The 23,537-nt window shown below is 48.9% G+C and overlaps 1 protein-coding gene across 2 annotated transcripts in view; it reads left to right on the top strand.

Moving 5' to 3' along the window:
- SCMH1 (sex comb on midleg homolog 1 (Drosophila)) overlaps positions 1–23,537 on the top strand; it is a 56,267-nt gene that overhangs the window by 6,995 nt on the left and 25,735 nt on the right. For both annotated transcript variants that reach the window (XM_009322226.1, XM_009322227.1), the window contains 4 exons: positions 5,479–5,549; positions 6,333–6,567; positions 9,571–9,659; positions 10,637–10,880. In XM_009322226.1, the coding sequence (XP_009320501.1) occupies positions 5,479–5,549; positions 6,333–6,567; positions 9,571–9,659; positions 10,637–10,880 (639 nt within the window). The remainder of the gene's footprint in view (positions 1–5,478; positions 5,550–6,332; positions 6,568–9,570; positions 9,660–10,636; positions 10,881–23,537) is intronic.

Here is a 23,537-nt window from a genome sequence, read left to right as displayed (position 1 = left end):
TGCCAGCTGGCTTGGCGGAGCACGGGGCAAGGGGTGGCAGTAGCGGCACAGGAGTCATGGGCTTCTCGCTCCCTTTGGAGATGAGGTGTCCCGTGCATGGGCAGGGCAGGCTGTGGCCCTGTGCACAGCGCCTGCAGGTTGAGTTCATAAAACTGGCAGCTCCTGCTATCTCTTGGGGGATATGCAGGGGACTTCCAACTTTAAGAAGTTTATGTAAAGCTTGTATAATTTAGTAAAAGATTTTGGGGCCCGTATTTTACTTCTAGAGTATAATGATGTCCTTACATCCTTATATTCCCCATGTCCCTATATTAAGGTGATGTCCATACTTCCCACCAAGTACAGAGCAACAAGAAACTAAACAATTGGCTGAGTTAAGCCATTTCTACCAGGAAACATGTGTTTGCCTTTGTGAAAGGCTCACCTGTCTTTCTTAGAGCCCCCGGGAGAGATGTAGTGGCTGCTGTGCTTCAGGGGCTTGGTTGTCCTGGGCCCCGAGGTGAGACTCAGGGTGGTGGTTCTCAGGCACGTTGGACTGTGGGCCACCATCAGCCCTCGCCGTTCTCTCTTGGGGAATTTTGTCTGTCCTTTTCTACCCTTATACTGAAGTACTGCAGACCACAGTTTGAGAAGGACCTTCTCCAAGGGGAGGAAGTTTATTAGCACCTCCGATAAAGTCCTGGGTCCTCTGTCACCCTGTGCTGAGCTCCACGGGGCACCATCACAGCTCACATGGCCTGTGTATAGTCTGCCTTCGGGGTGTTGGGGGCTCCATTGCAGTTTCCCCTCTGCTCCACACGCTGCACCGTTTGCAGATGTCAGGGGACTGGCTGTTGTTCAGTGACAACGCTGATCTGAAATGGAGCTTTCTGTGAAATTCAGAGGCTTGCTTTCCCATCAGCGCTCATGGTAACCCAGCACACCAACCTCCGCGCCTCACTGCATCCCAGGGCTTGCTGACCTAGGGAGGAAACACTGCAGATATGCGCGTGTCTGCTCAGCAAGAGCATGGTGTAGCAGCAGGGATCGGGGATTGCCTCCCTGCAGGAAACTCTGAGCAGCTCATCATTGCCCGACGCTGGGGTACACAGCGAGGGGGGTGAAACAGCGGCAGCTTTCTGGCACGGAGCACCCCGTAGTCCAGGCTGAAAGGATTTCTGCTCAAAGCTAATACTGAATTGAGACACCTCTGAGAAGAAGCAAAGCAGACAGCATGCTGGTGTTTGAAACCTATTAGTTTTGGCTTGCACATTCTCGAGTTTCTTCTGAGCAAGACAGTGAGTAAGCAGGATCACGTTATCAGTTGTAGCTGTTACCAATGGGGAATGTGCAGCCGGATTGAAGGCTGAGCAAAGTGCCTGGAAATTTTAATGGGTAGGACGTGCAGGAGCTCTGCCGTCGTGGTGGGAGAGCTGACCCCTTGGGAGGCTGCGCCCAGACATCGGGGAAGGCCACCGTCGCCTTTGGATCTGCGAGCAGAGATGATACTCTGCTAATTTTCATACTGAGTTGGCTCAAACCGTGCTGCTTTCATGTGCTGCCTTGATGCTCATTAGCAGACACACATATGGGCTGCAGACTTTAATGGGATGCCTTGATCTGGGTAGGGCACGTTCTCCTTCACAGATGTGACCTGAAACGCACATGTATCGTTTCAGTTGGATTGATGACCCCTCGGGAGCTGAAATGCAAATGAAGCCCAAACCAGACTTTGGTTAAAGATATAAACAGAAACTCCGTCTTCATTTAAATTCTGGGCGAAAGATCAACGTTAAATGCAACATGATGAGAATCCAAACACAAGGGTGCAGAGTTGCATTGTTCACAACTACTGTAGTTTGACCCCTTGGGCGTGTGGAGTGTTTTGTTTGTAGTAAATATTTTTGAAGGTTAAGACATCAGAGCCCAAATCTGACATTCTGCCTGCAAATAATATCTCCCTTTGGCACAAGCGCACGGTAAGGAGCTTTCCAAAGGCAAGCAAAAGTGATAGACAGTCACCCTTAGTAGGCATTTTCACAGCCAAGTTACAGGGAGTCGTATAGGTTTACAATCCTTGGCTTTTGTTTAGCTCACAGATGTAATTATAAAAATGTGGTGTTTCTCATTGTGTCATTCTCTCATTTCTTCCTGTAAAGAAGTTATATGGAGGAACGTGGTCCGTTCAAACAATGATCCTTCCAGTCTGTGGGAGTATGGTGTGCTCTGCAAGGCTGGGGGGGGACAAAAGGCAGAGACCAGGCAAAATAGGGGGTGATTTCAGGGCTGTTAGGACATTTTGCATGTTGTACTGGAAGCTGGGGGCAGCAGTGGAGCAAGCGTTCCCCTTTGCTTTTCGGGGTGAGAGAGGATTTCAGTCCCTACAGTCAGCTCTGTCCTTGGACACTCCTGCTCCATTACCAGTGAAAGGGACACTTTAGGACTGGCTGAAGTGCTGGTTTTTCATGAAACACAGTGATTCACTGGGAATTGGGGAAAAGCCACCAGGGTTTTTTGACCAACACTCAGAAATCATTCTCCAGTGTTACCTGCCCAGGCCAGATAAGAAACAAGCATCTTGCAGACTAAAATGTCCTGTCCCTCTACAGTAAGGCATCCAGTTTATTAATATGAATAAGAATATTGAGAGAATATAAAATACAAGATAGTCAGTCTGTGCTAATGAGAAAGCTAAGCAAGATATTCTCAATGTTTCCCTCTGGCCTTATAACCTCTGTACACAGCGAGCCTGTAAAATGGCATCAGCCGGCACCCGGCAGCTTTGGCATCCTGGCCGGCAGCATGCCTGGCGTGGAGGCTCCAGAGCAGATCTGTTTGGAGCTGAGCGTTGGAAGTGAGTGGGGATCAGTCTGGCAAGCAGGATTTGGGTACGGTCCAGAGGAGCTAAGGTTGAGAGGGCCAAGTGTGATGTATCCATCTTCAACCATACACGCTCTTTCTCAAGTACAGAGCTCAGGGCTTGTTCTCTACTCCCCAATTAAAAAAGCCTTAAGTGCCTCCTGCTTTTTTCTGTTTTATTGGCAGCTCTCCCTTTGTTGTAAAAAACCCCTAACTTTTGTGTAAATGCCATTTTCTTCTGATTCTTCCTGCAGTTTTTAGGTTGAAGCTGATAGTATTCAGTTAAGTTTAAGTGTACTTTGAAAGTCCTGCTTCAAAAACATTGTATCGTGAGCTAAATACTATTACTGAATTCATTTAAAACCATTCCCTACATTCTGTGGAGGGCTTCCTCTTGCACTGAGGCAATGGTGGCAGCCTCCAATTTCAGTATGTAGTTTCTGTCCTGGTTTGAGAGTAATCCTGAAAAAGAGGTGCAGTCCTTAATTGTGATTGTCATGCCATCTTTATGTAAAGAAATGGCTGATAGTGAACAGAGAAGGAAGGAAGGCTTAACTCTGCTGTATCAGCTCTGTCTTTCCTTAGAGTTTAGAGAAGTCTTTCTGCTGTTCCTGCTTTTCTTTGCAAAATAAGTCACCAGAACTGTGAGTCGTAAGTAGCTGCAGTTCGGGTGTTGTGTGTGTGTCTTCATATGGCGGTTGGGTCCCAACAGGGTCTAGAATTAATCTCAAATAAGTTCCATGTCCAAACACTATTTTTAGAGGCACACAGCTGTCTCAGAAATTTACTATTCTGCTGGGATTGTGCGGCGTCGATCTCGACTGTGGTGTGAGCTGCTGCAGGGAGCAGAATGGCCTCGCTTGGTTCAGAGTGAGTGAAAAGTGGAAGGATTAAAACCATGGCTACTTTTAATAGCGAGGGATTGAAACCAGCTCAGGGGAGGGTAGGTTTCTTTTTTAAAATGAAATTGTCAAGCGCAGCTGATCCTTTTCAAGATGGTTGCTCAGGCCCTGGGGCTGAGTCTCACACTCCTCGCCCCGGTGCTGTTGCCACAGGCATCCTCTGTGCTCCATGGACAAGGACCTCTGAAGGGCCACCCCAGTCTGAGATGAGCCCAGATCAGCAATCAGAATTAAGGGGTGGGATGCAGCAAGGCATTTCATGCCTGGGTTTGCTTTGGTTGGGTATTTATTACACATTATTCATACAAAGAGTTTCATTGACGTAACCGAGTGTAAAATCATATCTTCAATTAAAGCAAAAGAATTTTGTTTTTTTGAGAGCATCGTTGCAGTGAATCACTGAATTGCTTCATTCACCTCCATGTGAGACCGTTGGCTGAAAAGAAAATACGTGCCAATGGATGGAAAGGCGTACTCTGAGGAATGGAGAGCTGCTGTCAGATTCTGTAAACAGAAATATATTCAGCCAGTGTGGCAGCGAAACTGTATTTTTTTTCTGTTCATTTCCACTGTATTTAACAGTGTGCTAGTCATCTGCATGGGAGGTGGCAAGAAAGCAGCATTTTTTTTATTTATTTGAAGCTAGTGGATTATCGAGCCCTTAAGGCTTCTCTGTGCACGTGATGCAGAACTAAACTAATGTGTGCTGACCTTAATGCCTGAATTTTTAGAGGTGTGGTGTGCACTGCAGTAGCTAAAATGGCTCTTAATGTAGCTTTTGTTTTGAAAATAGACTGATTAAAAACTTGACGTGAATAGGGGAAGCGGTAGCTGACTCTTTAATTGTGCTGCCACCAATGCTCTTGAAGTGACTTGAAAACAGTGGTCTCCTGGGAGCCATTCAGATGAATACAAGCTAATGTCATGCTGGAAGGATCCTTTCCCAGCTGCTCAGTTTAAATGGCAAAAGTCATGATTTGCTCGGATCACGTGAGCTTTTAATTCCTCATTTAATAACAGGTTTCCCTGGATGGCATATTGCTTTTACCCTTCCTGCTGTACATGGGAAAGGTGCAGGCAAGGATTAAATGCGCTTCCGCCAGCAGCAGCACTCAGTGGAAGGGGCTTTGGTGTTGGATATGAGCCGCTTTGTTCAGTAAATCCCCGTTTGGAGGATCCCTGCTTCCATCCTGCCCAAGCTATGGACTCCATGTCCGCTTCAGGAAATTAACTGCTGACCTGTCCACTAATTGCTGGGGATGGGCTGATACCTGCTCCGAGCCGCTGGCTTGCAGGGCAGGCTGTGCATGCTGGACCAGGGGAACCGTAAGGTCAGCACAGTGCAAAGGTTCTGGGACTGTTCTTAATCCCCAGACTGAGCAATGTGTTTAATGAATGATTTTTAAGGGGCAGTTCTCTGGAAGACTCCACGGATTCCCATCTGTGCTGGGTATTTTATATTAAGTTGTAGGTTGTTATCCTCACTTTTGCAGACCCTCCTCAGCAACGCAGAGGCAGTAAGATGCCGTAGGCAGCACTGTGCTTTATTCTGCCTGTCAGCTGCAGTTGTAAATCTTCTGTGATCACAAACATCAGAGGATCTTGGTGAAAACGTGTTGCCTGTGAGCACCTCCTCTGTGAGAAGTGGAGAACTGCCGGCGTTAGGATCCAGCCATCTCTTTTTCTGCGATTTTTGCTCATCAGTTCCTATTTGAATCCTTTTGTTTTCTCTTCTCAGGTCACTTCACCTGGGAGAAATACCTGAAAGAGACATGTGCCATCCCAGCTCCTGCCCATTGCTTCAAGCAGGTAAGAGGGTGAATGAAAACAAGAAAGGCCGAGGGCGGTGGTCCGTTGGTGACCCAGGAGTTCCGTGCCTTGAATAGGCCCCTTTTTTGGCAAGGAAGATGCTTAAGGATATCGGAGACTTAATAGAAATGTAAGTTTGCTGAAGCAAAGATAAAGAAGATATGTTCAGGCACTGCAAATCCCATTTGTTTGTAGAAGACTTAACTCTCAGATGTGCACGAATGGGAACACGAGAATGCTTTTTCTCTCTGCTGAGCACAGGGTCTTGGAGAAAATGTTCTGAGTTGGCTGTGATCCAGGTTTTGGTGGATCCCGTGCAGCAAGGAGATTTTATTCAGAATTCACCAGGTCTTTGTGAATTGAATAGCACTCCCCCAGACATTGGGTACTTGAGCACAGAGGTGATAATGTTGAGTACAGGGAATACAGGAACAAACTGGCCTGGCACCCCTGGATCCAGACAGAGGGGCAGCAGCGCAGAGGAATATCTGTTTGGGTCTTGGGTGGGTGATTCTCCTGAGAAGAGGGCTAAGAGGAAAGGGTAGGTCTTGTTGTCTGGATGATGCAGTACCGAAAGACAGTGGTCTGGGTCACAGATCTGCCAGGGCTGGCTGAACTTTCTTTGCTGCTCTGTGGTGTCTGCTCCCATGCTGTGCTTTGGAGGATGCTGACAGTCTTTGGCAGAATCAGTTTTGATGCTGTTAGGGCTTAAGCTTTATGACTGAGGTGGTGCATATATTGGAAATCCTGTCTCTAACTGGGTCCCTGTTCTTTTCTTTGCAGTCATACACTCCACCTGCAAATGAATTCAAGATCAGTATGAAACTAGAAGCCCAGGACCCCAGGAACACCACCTCCACTTGCATTGCCACGGTGGTGGGTCTGACAGGGGCACGCCTCCGCCTGCGCCTCGATGGCAGCGATAACAAGAATGACTTCTGGCGGCTGGTGGACTCTGCTGAAATCCAGCCCATAGGAAACTGTGAGAAGAATGGAGGGATGCTGCAGCCTCCACTGGGTGAGCTGAAGTTCAACCGTCCAGCAAGCACCTACATTATCTGCGGGGAAAACCGCAGGGTTTTTCATACTTCTGTGCTTGGGACGGAGGCCCATGGACTGCCCCTGCCTACCACTGTGGTGTAGACCAGCCCTGTTAGCTTGGGCTGTTAAACAGATGTATCCCACACCAGGTCTGTATTTCCACGTGGACATCGTGGCATGGATAGGGAGATGCTTTAGAGTGTAGATGAAAGCGCTCTTTGCACCTAGGTGAGCTGCTTGCACTCTGCAGCCCAAGCTCAGGATTAGCATGTGCTGACCATGCTCCCATGCATTCTGAAATTCTGCCTGTGTACCTCAAAGGAAAAACATGCTTTCCACCCATTTGCATGAAAGAATGCCAGAGCCACTCCGTTTCCCAGAGGACACACAAGCAAACGAGGGGCACCCCAAAGTCCTGGTGACCCAGGATTGTGGGCGGTAGCATTGAAGGCAGAGCAACTGTGATGGCCTTTCCTGGGTGATTGCCTGTACAAGGACAGAACGAATCCAGGTTCTTTTTATCTGGGAGACACCACACAGTCACACAGGCAGTGCTGGCATATAGCTGTAGCAATGGCTCGATCTCTGGGCATTGCCCATTGCTTAAGGCTTCTGATCCTGCTTGCAAGCACTGTCATCTCAAAGGTGTGCTTGACATGAAATGGCTGCCATCCATCAGTGCTTTCCCCTGCGCTCCCCCTTCAAGCTGAGCACAGTACTGGTACTCGGTGGAGGTGCTTTGCTGGGGATCTGTAAATCTTGATGTAGAGAATAACCAAGAGAGCAATTAGGGCTGAGGCATCTGCTGTATCACTGCTAATCCTGACACTGTGATTTCAAAAGCATTTAAATTTTCATTCGTGCTGTCTAAGTGTATTTGTGCCCAAGTGTCTTTGGGGCAATAGCAGGTTAGCTGGAGGCCATCTGATGGGGAAACATAATGTCTGAAAAGGTTCCCAGTGATTTAAGTCCTGTCTCGTGTGAAGGGATGCTTGCGATATTTCATCTGTTTATTTATTTAATTTTGCTTGGCTAGGGCTTTATAAATAACCTGGGCAGTCGAACACTTCTTCCAGTCTTGTCTTCAGTTAAACACATCTTTTTTTTTGACACTGGCCAAATGATGAGCTGATTTGCTGGTTCTTTCCTGATTAAGCAGCAAGATTAACCTGCTTTTGCATTCTGCTGACCATTATTTTTGAAGTGTCTTCATAAATCTCTCAATTAGCACATCTCCAAATAATATCAAGCTGATCTATAGTGGTGCAAGAAACCTTCAATAGGGTACCTTGAGTTAGGAATATTTTTATTCATGTTTTTTCCTGGAGCACCATTTGTGAGCTTTGGTGGAAGTACAGTCTAAATTGCAATGGGACACTTGGGACTGATCTTTCTGAAGAAGGAAGAAACATCAGCAGGTGCATGTTTTGGCACATCACACCACACGAAGCTGTGTGTATGCAAGTCTAATTATACCCTTTCCCTTCATAATTGCTACAGACAAAACCTGCTGCAGCTATTAACATTAAAGCTGCCATTTTTTACGTTACTTTCATGCATGCTGCGGTCCATTTGCAGATATCTCTTTGAAACCCTGGTCCCAGGGTTCAGCTCATAGCTCCGGTGCAGCCTGCCCAGGAGGCGCGGGTACCTGTCCTTGCTGGCAGAGATGGGTTCCTCCTGTGCCTTGTCTGGGTTTTGCCAGCAGATGGCAATAAATGTAATCGAGTTGCAGAGCAAAACTCATTTCTGACAGTGCCAGAGGAGAGGGTTCGTAGTCTGGAAGAAGTCTCTGTGCCCAGCTCTGATCTGTATGGCCTGCTTAACCTTGGGCCAGACAAGAGTGGTTCTCTTGCACCCAGCATAAAGACAGGTAACAGAAAGCTGGTTCTGCAGTTGTCTTTTCTGCCTGCAGAGTGCAAGGGCCCAGAAAACACGGCAGTGATTTTCTGTGCTCCTTGTAGCATTTTCCATTTGTATGCATCTGCTGCTGCTCCCCTTCTTTACATAGATAATTCAGGTAAAAGGTTATCTTTGCCCCTCTGGGAGCTTGGCGCTCTCATCCCCTGAGGTTTGTGGCTGGCTTGTTCGGTTTCCAGGCTGCTTTGACAAGGTTGCAGGGCTGGCAGGGTGGCCTGTACTGAGCTGGTTGAGTTCTGGCATTTCGGCCCTGGCAAAACTTTGCCATGTTAATCATCATGGGATGCTCTCCGTCTAGGTCCAGTCCCAGGGTTACCTTCAAAACACCACAAATACAGAAAGTGCAATGCCATGTTCAGCTGAGCAGCAGAAATTGCCTGTACAGGAAGATGCACATTTAGCAAAGATGGTGTTTTGTGATATCTGGAGACTTCTGTTGGTTGTGCAGTCGTACTCAGTGCCATAGACTCAGAGCATGTGAATTTGCTTTTTTGTTCCCATGAGCCCCTTCCTGTTATTTCTCTACTTTTTTTCACAGAAGATGTCAAGCCAAAAACTGCCATCCTTTCCTGTAATGGTTAAATCTGTTTCCCAGCCAAGTCACAGGCTCTTTATTTCTTCAGGTTAGCTTGCCTGCAGCTCACTCTAAAAGGTGGAGGAGGCCACCCAAAAGCTGAGATTCCCTATTGAGGAAGAAATTCCATAGCCTGAGTGCACACTTGCTGATTCATGTCTCCCCTGCAGTAGGATCACTGAAGCTGCCAGCACTAGCGCTGCACAAAGTGCCCTGCCTGTATGGTCAATGTACAGACTTTTGTTATGATAAGTGAATATTGCAGTCAAACATCCATTTCCAGATGTTTCTTTTCAACAACATAATGTTTTGCATTCAGAGTATCTGGAAAAGTTCAAACCTGACTCTCCAGCATGAGGAGGAGGGTGGTGTGGGATCACAATGTGTGCCTGCTGCAAAGTTCCCATCAGAGCAGTCGTGCTGCTGGATCCAGTGACGACCACAGCCTTAAAGTCTCTATCTCTATCTCTGCTTCCTTCTCTGCAGGCTTTCGGCTGAATGCCTCCTCTTGGCCCATGTTCCTTCTGAAGACTCTGAATGGAGCAGAGATGGCTCCTGTCCGGATTTTTCACAAGGTATTTTACTGTACTGTTTGTGAAGACATCCTTCTGGCATGTCCCCTATACTGCAGAGCACAAAAATTACAGCTGGTGTCTCGTGTGAGATCTGCTGATCCCAGAGGAGATGAACATTGCCCAGCTCTGCCACGGTGCTGCTTCTCTAGGGCAGATCCATACCCTCTGCTGCTGTGTTGTAGCAGTGTCGAGATGCAAACAGAGGTCTACTAAGAAAGTGGCTTGGGCTTCAATGCTTGGGCTTGAGAGGTGTGTTTGTTTTTCACTTGGGCTGCAGGTGCTACTCAAAGTCAGGAATGCAATATGTGAAAGCACCTCTCTGAAACTTTTTAATGTAACAGAGCTTGCAAGGAGTGCAAATGTTGTTGTGAGGCAACACTGCAAGTATGATTTCGTAGTTTGTATTCTCATACCCTGAGTGAAGTCAGAGAGAGACAAAACCCAGTCTAGAGGAGTTGTGCTGTGGTATGGGATGGTTGGTGTGGCTTTAGTGTATCTGAAGTATAAAAGACTAGGACGAGTAAGCCCCAGATGAGGATGGATGGTGGATCTCTTACATGTCTAGCAAAGCTGAAGAGGGGGGAAGAATGATGGAGAGAGACTGTCATTTCTCAGGTTTTCCTGCTCTGAGATAACAAGGTGAGAGTATCCTATGGAGGCTCTTTTCTTTGGAGCTTTATTTTCTGCCTGTGTTGCATGACAGACTTGTGACAGGGTGCAGTAGCACTGTCTGGATTTGGTCCAGCAGCCAGGTGATGCAGAGCAGCCAGTAGTGGACTTTGTTGCCTCTTGACTTAAAGGGCACGTGGTTGTGTAGCTAGGCCAGCGTGTGCACACCTAGTTGGGGTTCAAATCCAGCCCACTAGCTCCCTTCTTCATTTGCTTGTGGAGGTGAGTTTGCTGATGGAGGGGACAGCCCTAGTCTGGGGAGGCACTGGCATATCCTCTTTGAGTACATTTTCAACTTCTCCTTGTAGGAACCACCATCTCCATCCCAAAACTTCTTCAAGACAGGTATGAAGCTGGAGGCAGTGGACAGGAAGAACCCTCACTTCATCTGCCCGGCCACCATTGGGGAGGTGAGAGGTTCTGAGGTCCTCATAACATTTGATGGCTGGAGAGGTGCCTTCGATTACTGGTGCCGATATGATTCCCGGGACATCTTTCCCGTAGGCTGGTGCTCGCTGACTGGAGATAATCTGCAGCCCCCTGGAACAAAAGGTAAGGCCCATGTTGTTGCTTAGCTGTCTTCCTTCTCCATTCAGCTCTCAAAGAGCAGCAAAACAGGCAGAGGCTAGCAGCAAGGACATCTGGGTGCCCTGTCTGGCTTTCTTACTGCAGCTTCATGCGTGGTAAAGGTACAGATGATCATACCTACTAGCAGTGTAACAGCCTGGCATCAAGGTGCTAAGGAACAGCCATCTGTAAAGATGGGCAGGATGATGGCTCTCTGGAGAGATGGTGGTGCTGGACAACATTGCTGAGATCTGCTCCTCTTCAGGAATTTCCTTGGAGTCTTTCCTGTGTCTCTGGAACACACATTCCTAGGGACTTTTTCACAGGGGGACTGGGCTATCTGTGGATATAGGGGAACAATGAGAACTATTAAGTTGCAGGACTGCGCCTGTTTGTACTTCTGACAGTTATCTTGCTCTGCCTTATGCTGTGATCTCTGCTGTGAACATGGAAAAAGCAGGTCTGAATGAGGTCGTACCTGCCTTGTTCCTTGAGCCATGATTGTTGATTAGGAATGGTATTGGGGAACTTGCTGCCTTGCAAAGGTCCGAGCATTGGCTGTTGAGATTTTCAGATGTGTCTCTAGCTTGCTAGCATTGCCGTTGTGTTTAGGACCAGGGGAGCTGTCCTCACGCACGTCCCTCTGGCATTTGCTGGCTGGCAAGTCCAGCACACACCTGTCAATGAAATGAGAAGCAGGAGAGCAACCTCTCTACTGGAGCTGAAGGATTACTTAGGAGAGGCATTTCTCTGATGAGACTGTTCCTCTTGAAAATCCAGGGTCAGCTTGTGCTAACCCGTCAGGCTGGTGCTCTCTTGCCATCCCTTGATGTGAGCCATTTCTGTCCCGCATGCTGCAAAGCTGGTGTTGGGGTGGATTGCCTGAGGTTGTCTCGCTTGGCCTGTGTGCAAGCCAGGCTGTGGGCTCCCCTTGGATGGAGATGATTTCTGTTATGGTTGGGAACTGAAAGGCACTCTCGCTGTTTATCTTGGATTTCTGCATTCAGCCTTGATGTTCCCAGCCTCCCCCTCGCTTCCTGCTGTTTGTTTGCGTCCTGCCCGCTGCCGCCCTGCAGGCTCCACAGAGCTGCTGGGGACCTCCTGGCCGGTGGCTGACCTCTCCAGCAGTGCCCTGGAGTCAGGGGCTCTTGCCCAGCATCTCCAAGGTGCTTCTCAGGTACTGCACGAATGGCTAAAGACATGTTTGTGTTGGGTGGGAGCTTTTCTGGCAGTAAACTGGGGGTGGAAGGTTTCAGGGGCAAGGTGGAAGCCACCTTCCCAGGAGAAGTGGGAACCTCTGTCTGACCCATGGCACCCCGTGCAGGCAGCTCTGTTCCCCTCCAGCCTCCCTGTGCCAGGGGCTGAAGCTGTGAGCAAGCAGAGCATCCAGAAATAATGCCCCGTCATGGGGCCGACACCGTGGTAACTTGGAGCCATCTTGAGAAGCATTTGCTTCCCCCCTTGACAGGCAGCAGTGACGGGCTCTACCTCTCACATTGGCTCCATTGGCAGCAACTCTGCAGTTCCTGCTCATGTACAAAAATAGTGAACCCCAGAAGTCGTATCTCCCCACTCCCAGGCAGAGGCAGCCCTTGCTCTCAGGCAGACTTCTGCTCCCTTTGCCTTGTTTTTCAAGTACTGGGGCAAGAGCAGGGATTGGCAGAGGTTGCATGAGCCATGCAAAAATGCCGTGGAGTTGGGATCAGCCTTGTCTCTGTGGTATTTTACTTTCCTCTCTGTGGCTACCCCCTCCCTTTCCTGCCCCAGACTTCCCAATTTCCACTTTGTGGGATTAAATCAAAGGAAGGGAGTGCTGGGAACTTTCCTCGTCTGTAATTAAATACCTCTCTTGTTCCTTCACTCCTCAGCCCTGCTTTGGAGAAAGGTTGAGCACAGTCCTCCCAGGACCTGAGAGTGCTGCTCTTGGCAGAGTTGGAGGGGGCTTCACTGCAGAGGGATCCCCCTTCCCTTCATCTCCAATAAAGCTTCCCTGTGTGCCAGCCTGGAGCCTGCAGGACCATGTGGTGGAGTCAGGGAGGTTCTCTTTCCTGGTGGGAATTCCCCTTAAATCAGGGAGACCTGGGGAGACGTGCAGGAGGTCAGTGCTATCTGTGGTTATACTGGGCTCTGCTCACATACCGGACTGACCGTCTTGCCCTGAGCCAATGGGTACTGGCAGGGTGAGATGCTTGGGGGAGCTGAGAAGTCCTGCGAAGAGTTAACTCCATCGAGACTGATGGCTTCCTGGGGCTGAGCGAAAAGAGGCCTTGTGAAATGAGCTCATGTTCAAGGGAAGCAGAAGTTCAAAGAGGCCAGGCATGTTTATTTAATGCTGGTAACTTAATTTAATGCAGAGGTGGAGGAGTGTGGGGCTTCTCCCAGGCACATCCCCTCTCTGGCTCTGGGGCCTCCCACTCCCACCAGTGTTTGCTTAGCTGGGGCGGCTGGGCAGGGTGCTGGTGGAGCTGGGGCCCGGCCAGCCACGCTGAGGGGAGCTTTCAGGAGGGCACATGTGTGTGAAGGGAGGAAAGGGAGGTCAAACGGCGAGGAGGAACAGCTCTCTGCGCGCCAGGTTGGTAATTACATCCCTGTCAGGATGTGCTGTCTGTGCGGTGGCCTGCTGGGAGAGCTCCGCCACGGCTGGCGGCCAGATGGCTACGGGCTCCCGGGCGTCTCCTGGAGCTCCTCTCTCGATGCAATACAGCTTGGAGCTGGGGGGTTCAAATAAACATGTGCCGCAGGGGAAACGTAGCTCCGGGAGTGCCTACGCACGCGGTCAGTCCTGATCCTCTCTGCTCCGCGTCAGCCGGCGGGCTGGGGTTGGAGGTTGGCTCTGCTGGGCTTACGGAGCAAGGCGAAGTGCGGCAGAGCTCGTCCTGTGCATCCTCAGCTTCTCCATGCCAGCTTGGCAGCAGTTGGGGAAGGCAGGTCCCCGTGACCATCCCAAAGGGAGGGGGGTTTCTGTGGGGGCAGCAAGCTTCCTCTGGCTTCCCACCCATGCCTGCAGGGCACTGCTGGGGTTGTCTCTTGGGCAGGAATCCCCACTCCACTCTTCACATGTAGCGTACAGCATCTTGTGTGTCTTTTCATGCCTCTTACACATGTGCTTTTTTACCCTTAAACACATATCCCAGGCTTTTAGGAATATAAGGTGAAGTGGACTTCCTGTTAGTTAAACTAAGTGCTGGATGGCAGCTTTGAGCTCTGCTTGAAGGGCAGACTGTGTTAATGGTAGTTTTTGTAGTTACCTTGCACAGGAGGTGCTCATGACTTGTGGGTTGATTTCAGAGTTTTAGAAATCAGCTTTTTTTGACTGTTTCTGGAAGAGCTGTTTGCACGTCCGTTCTGAGTCAAGCAGTCATCTTACAGAAATATTGATTGAGAAATATTAATTTATCACAGCGCGTATACATAAAACAGCTGAATTAAGGTTGCGTGGGGCATCGAACCCAAACTTACTGCAAAGGTTTTGGACTTCCGTGTTCCATGGTAGGGTCAGAGTTTCAGAATAAGGGCAAAACAGAGGACAGTGGTGTTTCCCCGTCTTTAGATATTGCAGCACATGAAAGCGAGGCCAAAATACACTGTATGCACATTACTAACGACGTGGATTTTTTCAACAGAAGACCCTGGAGGTGTGTTGGGTAGGGAAGGAATTATCCACATCTGCCAGGCCTGTGTGCTTTTCCGTTTGAGTCATGAAGTGACTCAACTGACATTGTAGTAGATACAGTGCAGGAGGTAGCTGATACTTCTCAAACTGAGAGCTTCAAGGTTTAGATTAAGTTGTGATGCACGTAAGCAGTGTACGAGTCTGTGCACTGTAGCAATGTTAGGTAGAAATGTAAATTGGGAGGGAAGCAGAGATTGAAAGAGTAAAATACGTAGGTCAGCTGTTGTGGGTTAGCCCCGGTGGGCAGCTGAGCCCCCCCAGCTGCTCGCTCACCCTACCAGCAGCATGGGACAGAGAGTCGGAAGAGTAAAAGTGCGAAAACTGGTGGGTTGAGATACAGTTAGTTTAATAGGTAAAGCAAAAGCCGCACACACAAGCAAAGCAAAACAAGGAATTCATTCACTCCTCCCCATGGGCAGGCAGGTGTTCAGCCATCTCCAGGACAGCAGGGCTCCATCATGCGTAACGGTGACTTAGACAAGTGCCATCACTCCGAATGTCCCCCCCTTCCTCCTTCTTCCCCCAGCGTTATATGCTGAGCACGACGTCATACGGTGTGGAATATCCCTTGGGTCAGCTGTCCCGGCCGTGTCCCCTCCCAGCTTCTTGTGCCCCCCCAGCCTGCTCACTGGTGGGGTGGGGTGAGGAGCAGAAAAGGCCTTGACTGTGTGTCAGCACTGCTCAGCGGTAACGAAAACATCCCTGTGTTATCAGCACTGTTTTGGTCACAAATCTGAAACACAGCACCGTACGAGCTGTTATTAAAGAAAGTTAACTCTAGCCCAGCCAAAACCAGTACAGTAGTTTTGATAAACTTTTTGCAGGCATTTTACTTTTTACAACTTCCTGCTCCTTGGGGAGTCTGTGAGGAGCTCAAGCTTTCATGGCTCTTAAACAGGACAGAAACAACCCTGTTCTCAGGTCACTGACATAAGTGGAGTGCGGATTTGGAAAGCTGCTTTGGAGAGTCCCTCTCTGTTATAAGCAGTACAGAAAATCGATACTTAGGATCGACCTAAAGAGTGAGGATTGTTGCTTAGTTGCTTTAAATCATGTCTGGGGAGAAAGAGAGCGAGAGAGAGACACACACAAATGGAGGTGCTGCTGCTAAGGTTCAGGGCAAAACAGATTGAAGAGGGAAATACGAGACTGTGATAAAAATCACCGAGAAGAAAGAACAAGGAGATAATAGGCTGGTTAATGATTGTAGTTTCCGGGGCCACCTGCCCTCAGCTGGGAGGTGGGTTGAGGGAAAACCCCCATCAACAGAGGCCTTGCAGAGAGGAGATGTGTCTGCTTCTGTTAGCCATGGGAAAATTGGGTTTTCACAACCGATCACAGACTAGAAGGAAGTTAAGTCCTTTGTAGTCAGGAAAACACACGTTGGAAGAGGATCCATGAGAAGTTATTTTCCTTTCTGAAGTGGTTTGTGGGATAGAGAGCTGTGAGCCCCTGGGGGAAGAGAAACCAAACTGGGGTCTTGTCAGGTACCTCTGTGAGGTGGCTTCCAGCTCTGAGCTCTTCAGCTGAGGAGGCGATGCACCGAGGAGTCTATCTATGCCAGGTAAAGGGACATAGGCTGGGAAAAAGGGACTGAGCAGACGGGATCAAGGGCTTTCTGCCTATACATGCTGATTGTGGGCACAGGAGTCTTTGATGTTTTCTGCAAGGTCTCGGGCTTTACAGAAGAAAGCATGTAGAACTCTTTTATTTACACACTAGATTTAAATTTCAAAGAAATGCATGCATTTTTCTGGGGTCTATGCTACAGTATCAGGAACTTCAGCTGTGGTTTGCATCAAAAAGTGTGAGACGTTTACAGGACCCCCCAGGAGCCCTGCTTACAGCTGAGCACTGGTGGCTCTGTGCATGATCCCAACAGTACTGCTGATGGAAGATGCTGTAGCAGGGGCAGTCTTCCCTGCAGCTCATTTTCCAGGTCCTGAGAAATCCAGATTTAATCCATGCCTGCACTAGTACCTTCCCCATACACACATGCATACACACACTTCCTCCACTATAATAGCGTCCCTTAAGTCTGCTCGCCCGTGTTCAGTACATCACTGCTGGAGGACAGGGAAATACTCTAACGTTAAAAACAAGGATGCAGGGACACACGCAGCCTGCAGCAACCTGCCCGCAGTCACAAGTATTGCTGTCAAAGTCTGTAACTCAGAAGGTCCTTGCGCCATTCCTCTGTTTGGGCTATGCCTCCAGCTGATGCTGGGTTCCTCTGGAGTTCCCTGGCGGGTTCGTTACACCTTTGCCACCCTTCTGGATCCTCTGTAACAGCGAGAGGGGTGACGCCGTGCTGGGTGTGGGAGAGGGGCAGCAGTGAAAGCGTTAAGGCTGGGCGGGCAGAGCTGGAAGCAGCTCCAGCGCTGGAATTTGGAGGAGTGGAGTTGCTGCCTTGGCACCAGCCCAGCTGGCGGAGAGGCCCCGCGCCCAGCCGGGTCAGAAGAGCTAATGCGGAGCACGTTCTCCTGGCCACTGTGCCAAGGCCGACGGGGAGCTGCAGTGAGCACACTGGAGACCCTGATCCCCGGCACGGTTACACAGCAGGCATTTGCCTTGACTGCCTTCACCCGGGTCTGCTGCGAGCTGTCAGCACATTGCTCCCTCTCCCTGGGCTTGGCTGCCTTGAGAGCATTTCCCTCTGCTTGCAAAGCAAGCAAAAGTTAATAGTTTTAGATAGTTACCATGGGGATATGTTGAAGTGGAGCTCACATCCACTCCTGGACTCGCCATCTGTTGCATGCGTTACACAGCCCGCCCGGATTGCCGAAGAGACCGGAGCATGCCGGCAGGGCCTGGCCTGCCCTTGCATGGGTGCTGCACCGGGAGCGGTAACTCCAGGACGTAACAGAGGCACAAAATGCTCACCCTGGATAGAAAGTTCATGAAGTTCTTCATCTCACGCCACCATTGCTGCCATGTGATTTATTGGTTAACTGTTTGGTGCCTTCAAATGAAGATGATGATCAGATGCTAGATTTTCTGCCCATGGGCGAAGGTAATGTGTATTTTATGACTTTATTTTTGATGTTACTTGGTTTCTCTTCCTCCTGTGGGGCGAGAACGTAGCAGTGGGTGGAGGTGCTTCATCAGGAGTAGCTGGCAGGATAACACTCAGGTGAGCTCCTGTGGAGGAGATGGAAAAATATTAATTACTGTCACTTCAGGACTGAGCTGGGATTTGGAGCTCATACATCAAGCTGGGTGACGTTTGTTTGTGTCGGGGTGGCTGGATTTGGGACCACACAGGTAGAGCTTATGTACTGACGGTGGGAGAAGGTTACACAAAGAAGTTCAGCATTTTCTCTTTTATCCACGAGTCTAATGCATGTGCAGCCGTGGTACCTTGGTGTTGCTGCCTTTGAGACCGCTGTTGGAAGATCCCAAGAAAAACTCTTGAGCTGTTCGGATCACAGAGCCAGGGTGCTTAGCAGTAATCCTGGCTCGGCTCGGGTGTGTGTCCGGGAATACAAGTTAGCTTTGGAGGTCTGGGGGCTTGGACAAGAGCAGCACTGCAGGAGGGTCTGCTGCTCCCCCGACCCTCTTTGGATGCTGACGGTGCCCCTGGTTCAGCCAGATGGCAAATCTGTGGCTCAGCGGGAACGGTGAATATGGCGTGTCAGAGACCTGATGTTACTGTGTGATGTCTTGGGGCTGGCAAGAGCCTCCGAGAAGAGGAGCTGACCTGGGAAAGGCAAAGTTTCCACTTTCCAGTCCCCCAGCCTGTCCTTAATACCAGTGTCTCGGATTCCTCCCAGCTTGACTTTTCCTCATGTGTTTTATTCGCAAATATTTCATAACCCAGAGAGCCTGGGTTGTATTCAGGATGTTTCCTTCCCTTTTCCATCCTGCTTCCTGGCCCAAAACAGGGTTTCACAATCTCAGGACGTTACTGAGTCTTTGCAGGACATTTCTACAGGAGCATCGCTGTTGAAACCTTCCTCTCTTTGGGTGAATAACGCTGGGGTCGCGGCTCCATTTCTGCAAGATCTCTGACCAGTAACAACGCTTCTGCTGATGGGGTGTGGTGCAAGGCTGCGCATAAAGCTTGTGTAGGCTGAAGGTCTGAGTGCTTTCAGGATTGAATTGGACAAACTCAAGGAAGAGCAGCCATCCAGGGCTTTTATTCCTGTGGGTCTAAAAGTGTCTGGCTCAGGATGTCCTGAGCTGCTCGTTACAAGCAGGGCTGGTGTCTCTGCCTAACCATCCTCTGCTGCCAGGTTTGGAAGCGGAGTTAAATAAGCTTAAAGTATGCCCAGTGTAACAGTTTGTATGTCTTTAGGAGAGTCACAGGGAGAGCGCAGTTTCCCATCTAGATGAAGTGTTTTAAACACTCAGTATTAAGAAGCTTCGCATCGAGGATTTAGGGCTCCACGCCTAGTTTCTGCCTGTCACCAGCACACGTATGCCAGCTGTTGGTGATGGGAGCTTGGCCCCTTGTAGGGATGCCACTTCTGATGCAGGCAAGTGCTGGAGGAACCAGAATGATTGACCAGGCTCTTCTCACAAAGGTCTGTAAAGGCTGTGCATGGTTAATGGGATGGTTGTGATCAGAGCAGCGTGTGCACATATGGGAGAAAATCCCCCCATTTTGGTGGGATTTTTTCACAGTGACATCATGGGAGCAAGAACATTACGTTATCATCTCACGACCTACTGGGTGGTTTCTTCATTTTTTTGTTTCCTCCCCATTTTTTGGAGAGCTGTTGAGCCCAGCTCTGACCCTCACTTTGGTGAACAGGTGTATGTTGCCATGGCATGCGTTTTTATGGAATCTAGGAACTTCATACTGAATATACAGCCCCACTTGTTATAAAGATTGGACCTTTTGCGGCTTGTCACAGTTCTCCTCTTGATCTTTGGTATTTTTATAACTTCTGAACAGCATTAAAAAGGAACAAAAGGTGGAATAAACCACACCCACCTAGCAGTCTCCTTGTTCTTTGTGCACTGATATGTTGAAGGTGTTCTGCTAATATTTAACCAGGAAGCCAAAGCTAAAAAGAGAGCTTCAGAGAGGATCAGAACAAGCAGAAACCCCAGGAACAGTCCTAAATAGCCTGAATACAGTAAGAGTACAGAAACATTTTGATTCTCAACATGGGTCTTTGGAAACCCACTGATAATTAACTCCCAGGGGCAGCAGACATGATCAGTCAGTAGATTGGCTGTGGTGGCCTCTTATGCCACATATTTTCACTGAATGTATGTCCTTGAGCTAGCTGGATATAAATAGCAGTACAGCCATGCCGTTGCAAACTTCCTGCGGGCTGTAAATCTGTGAAGAAACTAGAGACCTCTGTCCTGCTGCAGGTGTAGTTCAGGGTGGCTTGGGCATGCTTGCACAAGCTGAAGTCTTACCCAGTCTGCAGGTTGGTTGCTTCCTAAGACCACAGCTCTGGGATTTTCTTGAGGACTGTTGTGTGGACCAGACGTGTCAGTCGTCCCTGGTGCTTTTGGCAGCCCTCTATGGGTACATGCTCTGCTGATGGCCTCTGCTGAAGCACTAAGCCTGGAAGAGCTGCCGTACAATGTTTTTCCTGACGTGTGGAAATGAGTTTATTTATGTTGTTGGTGTCTGTGTCAGGACCAAAGGTGCCAGTTCTGCTCATGTACCATCTACTGAACAGCTCCAGAGTGTCACAGTTGCTGCTGGAGTACTCACCATGTGTCCATGGGCACTGTCATGCAGGAGACAATCTCAGCCTGGCTTTGGGCTAATCAAATTAAGCTTGAGTATTGAAGTTCAGATTTTTACTTGATTTTGTTCTGACTTTGCCGATTGGCATTGCCATTTCTCTTGGAGCTCCCTGATTGCCCCTGTATGTCTTCTTTCACCTGCTAGTGCATCCCCTCAGTCAGGAGCTTGAGTTTCAACTCTGCTGATGCGTTTCTCACACTGGAGCTGCTCAGCTCAGTTCTCATCTCCTTTTTGTAGTTCAGAATTTCTCTGTTTTAATTCCATAGCTGTTTCACAGCTGATTAAAACAACACACCATTACAACAGCTTTATTTTTGCAGTGGACTGGAGAAGGTGAAACTAATAGGGGGATCACAGCAAGCAAGAACCCAGGTTGTGTTGCAGCCAGTTTATTTGGAATAAGAGGTAGTGGGGTGGGGGCAGGAGGAAAACTGCTGATTTGGGATGTGAAGAAGGTGATTATAGACAAATTTGGCATTTGCTTGTCCTCTGCATTTGAACCATATGCCCCAGTAGGCCCATTGCAGCTCCTTGTTGTCCGACCTGGTAGCTGGGCTAGGAGGAGGAGCTGTGCTCCAGGCAGGCTGGGGGAGCTGGTAGCCCCTGTGCTCTCGGCTGCACCTGCAAAGGAGCATCTAACTGGCCTCGCAGAACTGGACCCAGAGTTAACCTGTCTGAGCGCTGAAGAAATAAAACATGATGCTGGCACAAAGAATGCAAGCCAAGGCCACCAGCTTTGTAAAAATGGGCTGCAAAGATTGCTGGACACTGGCTCATACAAGCGAGTGTTTCTCTAAGGGTGATGAGGATACTCTGCATAGGATAAATAACAGCGCTGTTGCAGTATGGGCTGTAATTTTGTTGAGGGCTTCCTGTGCAATCCAGATCTGCACGCTAAATCACTCGAACCTGCCCCGCTGTCCAAAACTGCCATTTTTCTCTGTGGTGTAAATGCCTGTGCCGGGTCCATTCCCAGCATGGTCTTTCTGCTCCTTTGCTTTGCCTTCTGGGAGCTGGAAGAGGGGGTGGCAGGGAAAGGAGGGGCTGAAGAAGAAGGAATGTGCTGCTCCTCCGAGGGCCAGCCGTATAATTGTCAGGAGAGGTCCAGCCGTATAATTGGCAGCGTGAGACATTTATGGCTGGTTGTGCAGACATTCCACAGCAAACGGGCTGAGAGATGAAGGGCTTACGAGCTGCTATTTGGGGAGAAGCTTGCTTGGCTGCTCCAGCGGTGCCAGGCATGATGCCGTTTTCCCTTATCCGAATGCTAGCCTTTGCAGTATTTTATAAAAAAGATGCATAACTCAGTTTACCCATTCATTTTATAATGCTACCCAGTGGATACAAAGCAGTTAATTTCTTTCCTGTATGGGGGAGAAATTAAGACCTGGGTTTTGGGACTAAGTAAATCTGTGTGCTCAGCACTAAACTGAAAATGACTTTTGCTGAGGACAACGATTTGGGCATCCTTGCTCTTCACAGCGCTGTCACTGTCTTTGTCTCTGATCATGAGCCAGTCACTTATCTCTGTTTATTTTGCCATCAGCAGAATGGGGACTGTGCTGACCCCCAGGGCATTTTGATGAATAAGTCTATTGTGTTGCACATCCGTAACACTTGTTGTGCGGGTCTCAAAGCACTTTCCCCCTGCATTGAGGAATATCTGCACACATATGTTTATACTCTAAAAAGCATCAATAACTGCTAAGTAATAATAAGAGTTGCTGTCTCTGAAATGATGCTGGAAACCAGTTAAAAACATTAAAAGATATTTTACATTGTATGCTAAGCAGAAGAGCCAAAGCAGTGTGAAAGAACTCCTAAAAATGCTCAATCTGATCAAAGAGTTTTCTTAATAGGATCAGTGAAGGGCAGACTCGGGGTGGCTCTCAGCATGCAGCGGGGCAAGGCAGAGCTTAGCCCTGGCTGAAGATATCCCCAGGAAGGCTGGAACTCTGTGAAAAAGAGAATCCAGGGATCAGCTGCAGGTTTGGGGTCTTTTTGCTTGATTTTTAACCAGTGTAATGAGGATTTCTATTCAGTTGGTTTCTACCATGACGTCCAATGTCCTGATCTCTCATTTTTCCAAAGTGGAATCTTTTTCCCTGGCTCTTTCTGGCCACTGCTGTGCTTTGAGCTGATGTTTTTGTGCAGCGAACGTTAGAGCCCAAGTTCTCCCTCCTAAAGGAGCACCAGGTGGCTCAGAGCTCATCATTTTGCATCTGAAGGTAGGAGGGGTTCTCCCCACACTCATTGCTTTATATTTATCAGTGTGATGGTCACCTGCTGTTTTCTTGCCCTGAAACTCAGTCTCCTAGCTTCTCTCTGGAGCTGCTCACGGGCTGCCACCATCCTGTCTGCCCTGGGAAGTGTGAATCATTAGAAAACTTTCTCACTGTGCTTATCCCCTCACCAGGTCAGTTCACTCATGAATACGTTGAGCAGTGCAGATCCCAGTGTGGATCCCTGTGTCCTCCACGTAGATCTCTCTCCTCCACAAGAATGACTGTTTGCCCCTACCTCTTCTAACGCTTGCTTTATCCCTATAGAAACCTTTCCTCTTATCCCGTGGCTCTTTAGTTTTTATAAAAGCCTTTGGTGAGGATCTCAGAGACTGTGGAAAGGCAGGTAGGCTGTGTCACATCTGTCCATGTAGTCGCTGACCAGTCCAGACCCTTCCAGGTTCGCAAGGCCGTGTTTCTGTTGTAGAAGCTGTATTGACACTGCCCAAGTAGGTCAGATTCCTCTTGGGGGCCATGTTATTGGATGAAGCCTCAGTTTTGTTTTGGAAAATGTTTTGGCAAGATACACTTTGTGCTTAGGTAAAATTAGCTACTTGGGTTTAGCAAATGACTGGGTGAACGGGGTGGAGAGTGATGCACAGAAGGGCAGCCTTGGTGATGGAGAGGTCTCTTTGGGTTGTGAGTTCTGGTGTTTGATTCATGTAAGCAGACCCTGCAGGTCCAGAATAGGGGTTTTCTGGTCTTCAGCTCCAGTAGCACCGACTGCAGTCTTCAGTTGTTCTTTTTCACGTATCCGTATGTGGTTATAATTAGAGGTAGGACACTTGGGACGTTTTGCAATACTGTTACTGGTCTGGCACTTCAGGCAAGTCACTAAACCTCCGGCTGTCAGTGTGCTGCCCAGCATCTCTGAGATGTGTTGCAAGGTACAGTGAACGCCTGGGAAGGTTTTTAAGACCCCTGGCTGCACTGCTTTCGGAAAGTGCTGAGTGTAATTACCAATATGGTTT

Source organism: Pygoscelis adeliae, unplaced genomic scaffold (genome assembly GCF_000699105.1).
Source record: "Pygoscelis adeliae isolate BGI_AS28 unplaced genomic scaffold, ASM69910v1 Scaffold513, whole genome shotgun sequence".
Lineage (NCBI taxonomy): Eukaryota > Metazoa > Chordata > Aves > Sphenisciformes > Spheniscidae > Pygoscelis > Pygoscelis adeliae.
Note: the sequence above shows the minus strand (reverse complement) of the source record. Positions and strands in the feature narration are given on the sequence as shown.